The sequence below is a fragment of the Micropterus dolomieu genome, linkage group LG02 (genome assembly GCF_021292245.1).
Source record: "Micropterus dolomieu isolate WLL.071019.BEF.003 ecotype Adirondacks linkage group LG02, ASM2129224v1, whole genome shotgun sequence".
Lineage (NCBI taxonomy): Eukaryota > Metazoa > Chordata > Actinopteri > Centrarchiformes > Centrarchidae > Micropterus > Micropterus dolomieu.
In genome coordinates, this window is record NC_060151.1 from 15,128,004 (window position 1) to 15,135,739 (window position 7,736).

The following is a 7,736-nucleotide window of genomic DNA, read 5'->3' on the forward strand; positions in this document are numbered from 1 at the left end:
GACAAAAAATATGGTTGAAAGAATGGATTAGCACAGCAGGTAGCAGGGATCTTCTGTGCTACAGAGAGAGCTGGAGGTCAGTAAAAAGTGTTTTGCAGAGAAAAAGTAGCTGCCTGCTCTCATTGCCTGGATGTGGATTTCGAGTCGGCCGACTCCTCCAGATATTTGGCATGCTAGATATCTGGCAGAGGTCAGCGATGTGGCAGTGATGTGTCGGAGAGCCTTTTTGATGAATCGTTGTGTAACGTTAGTTCACACATAACGACTGGCGACCGCCGATCAACCGCTGATTTACTCCCGATCACAGCGTGACAGTCGCCAAGCGACAAATCGGGCTAAAAATCGTGTCGTGTGAACTAGGCTTAAGAGTAACTCCAGAAATCACCCCTTTACTACCATTGATCCTTTGTTCTCCAACTCTTACAACCTAGACACTTTGATTTTTTCAATGCTAGTCATCCTCTTTCACCAACTGCTCTTCACTACTACACCCTATTAGCAAGTTTCCATATCCTAAAACCTTCGCATTATTTACTTCCCCCACTTGCACTCAAATGATTTGTTAACTTTAGTGGATCAATTTTCTTTACTCCCCACTCCCCCTCAAATCGTATCACTACATTAAGCACTCCTGCCTTTGGATTCTTCCTCTCACTTTCTCCTCCCTCGCTTTCCGCTTTGCTTAAACTAGTTGCATTTTTTTTTCTCTCTTAAAACTACCTGCTTTCCTGTTTTCCTTCTGTCTTTTCCTCCCCCCTCATCCATGCAATTTCCCTCTTCTCCATACTGTTGCGATCATCTGTCTCCTTCCCTGCCATCCTGTCCAACTTTGTAAGGAACTCCGCAGGACTATTGTTCCAGACCTATAGGCCTACAGGCCGTCGGTCAATAGTCCTGCACTGTGTTCCACACAACACCCAATTCTACAACTAGAAGATCGAAATATCCACTTATTCAAATCGTATACTCCTTCAATTTCAAACTCAAGCAAGTCCTCCGGTCTGCTGCAAGCTTCCTTCCGCGTCCATCCCATCCCAAGCCTCTTAAGCGTCAAGCCTTAAATTAGTTGTTATGTTGTTGTATGAAGTAGTATGAAACCATTAGCAGGAATATCGGTCATGTTTTCCTTGTGCATGTGCACATACAGGCAAACAAACTGGGCCACGACCACTCATAAATAATACTGCTCTGTGGTGCTACCATGAAAGTCTACTGGGAACCTTTAAGACTTTATCAGTCCTGCAGATTTTGGACATTTTCTTGAATCCCTCTTCCTCCTCTTTTTAGGTCTGTCATGCATTGGGTAATGTGGGTAAGGACAGCACCGCTTGGCAGCTCCGGGCACGCAGACTAGTAGGATCCAAAGCTGGCTTTCCAGTGGGGCCAAGGGAGGACTTTGACTGGCCTTCAGCTTGCGTGGAGATGGAGCAGCTGATAACCTGCTGGACAGGCCAAGCTCACCTCGTGGCCAGACAGACCCAAGAGGAAAGGGAACAAGTGAGGCAGCAGCAAAGGGCTGGGCAGGACGGGCAGCCAGAAGGACAGGAAGATGGTAGAGAGGATGAGGTAGAAGCGGAGCTGGGAACCCTATTGTTTTCGCTCAGATTTTTATTATTAGGGGTCAAAGCCCGAAGTGGGCTGGGTTGGTTATTCACTCTGCTCCATGTCTGCTTGTATAAGTGTTCTCTCTGTTACCCCCTGTTGTCTCTGCCTGCCTCTCTGTTTTCCTACTGTCTCTCTGCCTCCCTCGTTAACCTGATCCCAGTCGCCTGTGTTGCTCCCTCCCAGCTCGTTAACCCATGTGTGCATATATACTTGTTTGTTCCCTCAGTTTGTGCCTGGTCATTGTTGGTGTTACTCCCTGTCAGTCGTGGTTTCAGTCTCCTCCAGTGTTTCGTCTTTCTATTTTCTGCTCTTGGTGTTTTGGATTACCTGTGTAGGATTTTGGTTTAGTTTCTCATTTGGCTTTTTATTGACTCAGCCACTCAGTATGTAAGTGTGCTCGCTTTTTGTTTGTTGAATAAGTCACCTTTTTGAACCGTACCTCCTCTGCCTTGTGTTTGGGTCCTCCAACCTGCTCAACTCACACCCACCGTAACAGGGAGGCTTCGACCCCGCTTACAACTGCTTGCAGTTCTAGTTATTATTTTGTCCACAGCTGCTGAACCCCTGGTAAAAAGCCTCCTGGTGCATCACCCTACCTTCAGGCCATATTGCCCACACTGTTAAAAAATAAATTCTGAAAAAACATATTCCGGCAGCTGGGGCGCCAGAAAAATGCCTTAATATAGCAGTAAATAACCCAGTCGTAAAAATACGGTAATATTCCATAATGACAATACAGTCTGTAACTTTAATTTTGCATAAAATCTTGTGCATTTTTTGGGGCTTATTGTTAAGAACTTATACACCTGTAAAAACAATTAAATTACTTTTAAATATAGTTAAACTACTATAATACAAATAATCATAAAATTTATAGTAGAGTGCTGCTTTTAATTGAGTTTTATTATATAATTTCACAAAAATCTTGTTAATGTAATCAAATTGTATTGTAATTTGTTGTATTGTAATAATTGTAAAAAAAAAATTACATAATATACACAACACCCGCAAATACTAGATTTTTCTTCTAAAAAATGTCAAAATACTGTTCACTTATCCATCAGATTGCCAGACAGAGAAGCGTGATTCGTCACTCCAGAGAACACGTCTCCACTGCACTAGTGTTTAGTGGCACCGTGCTTTTCACCATGTATCCGACGCTTTGCATTGCACTTGGTGATGTAAGGCTTGGATGCAGCTGCTCGGCCATGGAAACCCATTCCATGAAGCTCTCTACGCACTGTTCTAGAGCTATCTGAAGGCCACACGACATTTGGAAGTCTGTAGCTCTTGACTCTGCAGAAAGTTGGCAGCTTCTACAGATGCGCCGACCCCGCTCTTTATGTGTCCTACCACTTCAAGGCTGAGTTTCTGTTGTTCCAAATCACTTCCACTTAGTTATAATACCACTAACAGTTGACCTTGGAATATTTAGTAGTAAGGAAATTTCACTAATGGACTTTACCTGCACAAGTACCAAGCTTGAATTCACTGAGCTCCTGAGAGCGACCCATTCTTTCACAAATGTTTGTAGAAGCAGTCCACATGCTTAGGTGCTTGATTTTATACACCTGTGGCCATGGAAGTGATTAGAACATCTGAATTCAATGATTCGGAAGGGGTGTCCCAATACTTTTGCAATATAGTGTATACCGTCAGATCACACAGTCCTATTTAAGTGCAGTTATATTGTAAATCAAACGTTGTCAAGCTTTTTGGATGCAAGGAATAGCAAGCTAGTGTAGATCATCTGCCTTTTGCTTATTGCGCACACATAATGGAAGAGCTGGTGGTGGAGGGGGAGTGGTTATCTGCTCTGTCATTTTTGCAGCCATGTAGCCACTAGACTTGAATTCTTTCCCAATTCTGTGGAGAGGGCTATGGACTAACACATTTCCAGAATTTGGTCACCATACCAATTATTAAGGGAAACTTACTTAATGTCTTGAAGACCTTGGATAGATATACTGATGATTTTGTTTGCCGTTGTTTATGTTTTCCAATTGAGCTAAGAACCCAAGTGGTTTCTTTAGGTCATTCAGAGGTGCCCAGCTCGGCGAGGTGGCGAGGACCACAGGCGAGGTGCAAAGTCAGTCGAATCTGAAAATGTACTTTTGGCTTGCATACCAAATGGATTAATTTGGACTGCCAAGAAAAACTTCACATTTGCTCTTGTCTTTCTACTTGCATATCATCATCACCTTCATTAAGAAGGCCCAGCAGAGGACGTAATTCCTGCGTCAGCTCAGGAAGCTCAACCTGCCTAAGGAGCTGCTGATCCACTTCTACACAGCCATCATTCAGTCTGTTCTCTGCACCTCCATCACTGTCTGGTTTGGATCTGCCACCAAAAAGGACAAGGACAGACTACAACGGACAGTCAGGACTGCAGAAAAAATAATCGGTGCCAACCTGCCCTCCATTCAGGACTTATACACTTCCAGAGTCAGGAGTCGGGCAGGAAACATCACTGCAGATCCATCTCACCCCGGACACAACCTGTTCCAGCTCCTCCCCTCTGGTAGGCGCTACAGAGCACTGTACGCCAAAACCAACAGACTCAGGAACAGTTTCTTCCCACAAGCCATCACTCTGATGAACAGCTGATTTCTGACTCAACAGTGTCAGGAATCAGCACCTGTTTACTGGTTTCCACTTATTATCTATTTATTCACCATTCTCTATTTCAGTGCTGTTCATACTATGTCATATTGAATATACTGTATACCAATACACTTGCCTCAAGGTCATTGGACTTTTTCCAGCATCCTGTGTACATGTGTACATGTATGCATGTATGTGTATGTGTACCTGTATATCATATCCACCTTCAACATGTACATAATGAGAATAGTTTACTCTTGCATCCTTTGCACTCTGATTACTGCACTATTTGTCAATATGTCTATATTGTTTTGTTCATAGTGTGTATGTTAGTGTTGTCTATTCTGTAGTTTGTGTGTCTTTATTTTATTATTATTATATTGTTATTTTATTTTTGTATGAGTAAGCACATCGTGAGCAATGTACAATCCTGAGTCAAATTCCTTGAATGTGTACACATACCTGGCAATAAAACTGATTCTGATTCTGATATATTTGTATTTTGTATACCAACTTAATTTAGAAATTTTGGACTTCCCCAACTCTCGTGCACACAGTTGTGCACTGCCTTGCAAGCACAGAGAAACACATAAAAAACTGGCTTTAGAAAGTCATAAAATATCATATTGAAACCAGGGAAGAAGTCTTTAGATTGTGCATTAAGTTCACTGTATTTAAAACCGACATTTTCCCCTCTCCTTTGCCTTTCATGTCTCTGTATAGTCCTATCAAAGCAAAATGCCAGCATTAAGAAATACTTAATTACTTTACATTCAGATTGCACTTTAATCTTGGAGCTGTGTCTAACAGTATCCAAAATATTCTTTATGTTGACCCAATTAGGTTTCTAATGAATAGATCTGAAAATGTCGTCAATAAGGTAAATAAAAACTAAACTACTTTTGGTTCAGGAGAACAATTCTTTACACTGAAATGTTTGACTTGTGTGGCTTATGTGTTGTGAGCATGGAACTGAATAAATGGTCTATAAATAGTATCAGATGTGGGAATTTGTATTGTGGTGGTGCTTTAAAAGGTCTGTGGGGTGGTGATGGCGCAATGGATATGACACATGCCTTTGGTGTGAGAGACCCAGGTTCAATTCCCCCACTGTGACCCTTTTACTCTAAACTAATCATAGAGAACAACAGGGCTTGTCTACAAAATGGTTGACACCCTATCTTAAGTGTCAATGAAACAGTCAAAACAAAACAGTAATTCTGGCACTGAACAAAGAGGTGTCAGTTTTCTTCACATTACAAAGAGGATGCAAACAATGGGTTAATCAACATTCTGATGCAATCGTCTGGCCTAAAACCCTGCAGTTTTACATTTGGTGAAAATCACTGAAACACTGGAATACATTAAGTTTGTAACTTTTTTAAACTCAACAACACCTGTCATTTAACAATAAATTAAATATTACCTTTCTGTAATTTTACCACTTTGGGGCAATTATCCATCCATCCATCCATCCATCCATCATCAACCGCTTATCCGGACTGGAGCCAATCCCAGCTGACATCGGGCGATTTGGGGCAATTATATACTATGTTAATCTAACTTGTAATCTAAGAATTATAATAAAAGTAAAAGGCTGTGAAATTACAGTAATTATGGCTGTTTTCAATGATCAAAACTGTGTTCTGACAGTTTAACAATACTTGTAGACACAATATACTGATTAAAATAACATTTATTCAATTCAATTTTCCAAATATCCATAATTAAAGGAGATATTTGTCAATTAACAAGAAAATCTATGTCAAGTTACAGAACAAATGTTTTTTGTTACAGTTAACTGTTACTAATTGTGCCAAGTTTAAGAAATGTTTTTACAGTATTAAACTTAAATTTAACTCTTTTTTCTTTCAAATAAGAAAAATAATATTTGTGAAAATACGGGAAACTCCTGAATGTATTGTAACAGTTTGTTTACGTGAAAAAACCCAAAAAGTTTCCTTAAGATAACAGAAATGTTATGGTTATTCACAGCTACAGGTTTTTCATGTTGTTTTACATTAGACATGTAAATTCACAATTCATTATTTGAAATTTTCATGTGTTTCAAAAATACAGGAAAAATCTGTGAAATAAAAAGGAATAAAACTGTCAAAGAACCGATTTTTTTTACAGTGCAGGTCAACTCAGTCCTCCTGTTGGTTGGAGAGGGGACAGTTTGTGCCACAGGTTCCAGAGACTGGAATGTTAAACTGTGGGATCTACATGCAGACTCTGGTGGCAGGCTGCTGCACACATTGGGAGGGCAGGGTGACTTCAGCACCCATCGGGGCTGGGTCTGGTGCCTGGCATCTCAGGGACCTCTGCTGGCCTCAGGGGGCTTTGACAGCACAGTGAGGCTGTGGGACCTTCAAGCAGGTGGTGCGGAGAGGGGCCTGATCAGGGCAGGGGCCGCTGTCCTCTGCTTGTCTTGTCAGTCAGATGTATTGCTGGCTGGTACATTTGACAAGAGGGTCAGCATGTATGACACCAGAGGTAAGCAGGTGTAGCATATGACTTGGATTACAATTTAATGGCATAGTGTGATTAAAAAAAAAGTTCTATAAATCTGATGATAGAGGAGTGACACATGACTTAAAACCAGTGTTACACACTTCAACATTTATTTTATGTCTTTTTGTCTTAGCAGTTAGCAGCTATCAAAGAAATCACAAAGACAAATCACTTGGTTATTATTTTGTCCACAGCTGCTGAACCCCTGGTGAAAAGCCTCCGTCTCCACGGTAACGCTGTAATGTGCCTAGCTGCAGATGACAAGTACATCATCTCTGGGAGTAAAGACTGCACTGTGGCTGTCTATGACCGCAGGGCAGGCAAAGGCTTGAAGAGACTTCGGGTAGATGCAGACACACATGTAGTTTCTTTGGTCTGCGTTTGTGTGCACACAGGTGCTGGTCATATAATTAGAATATCATCAAAAAGTTGATTTATTTCAGTAATTCCACTCAAAAAGTTAAACTTGGATATTATATGCATTCATTACACACAGACTGATATATTTCAAATGTTTATTTCATTTAATTGTGATGATTAAAACTGACAACTAATGAAAATTCCAAATTCAGTATCTCCAAAAATTAGAATATTACTTAAGACCAATACAAAAAAAGGATTTTTAGAAATGTTGGCCAACTGAAAAGTATGAACATGAAAAGTATGAGCATGTACAGCACTCAATACTTAATTGGGGCTCCTTTTGCTTGAATTACTGCAGCAATGCTGCGTGGCATGGAGTTGATCAGTCTGTGGCACTGCTCAGGTGTTATGAGAGCCCAGGTTGCTCTGATAGTGGCCTTCAGCTCGTCTGCATTGTTGGGTCTGGCGTATCGCATCTTCCTCTTCACAATACCCCATAGATTGTCTATAGGGTTAAGGTCAGGCGAGTTTGCTGGCCAATTAAGAACAGGAATACCATGGTCCTTAAACCAGGTACTGGTAGCTTTGGCACTGTGTGCAGGTGCCAAGTCCTGTTGGAAAATGAAATCTGCATCTCCATAAAGTTGGTC

At 41.1% G+C, this 7,736-nt stretch overlaps 1 protein-coding gene across 1 annotated transcript in view; it reads left to right on the plus strand.

Annotated features, from left to right (window-relative positions):
• The first annotated feature begins 1,422 nt into the window (after window positions 1–1,422).
• LOC123958955 (F-box/WD repeat-containing protein 9-like) overlaps window positions 1,423–7,736 on the plus strand; it is a 7,239-nt gene continuing 925 nt past the window's right edge. The window contains exons 1-3 of the mRNA XM_046032748.1: window positions 1,423–1,552; window positions 6,346–6,705; window positions 6,918–7,066. Of these exons, the coding sequence (XP_045888704.1) occupies window positions 1,423–1,552; window positions 6,346–6,705; window positions 6,918–7,066 (639 nt within the window). The remainder of the gene's footprint in view (window positions 1,553–6,345; window positions 6,706–6,917; window positions 7,067–7,736) is intronic.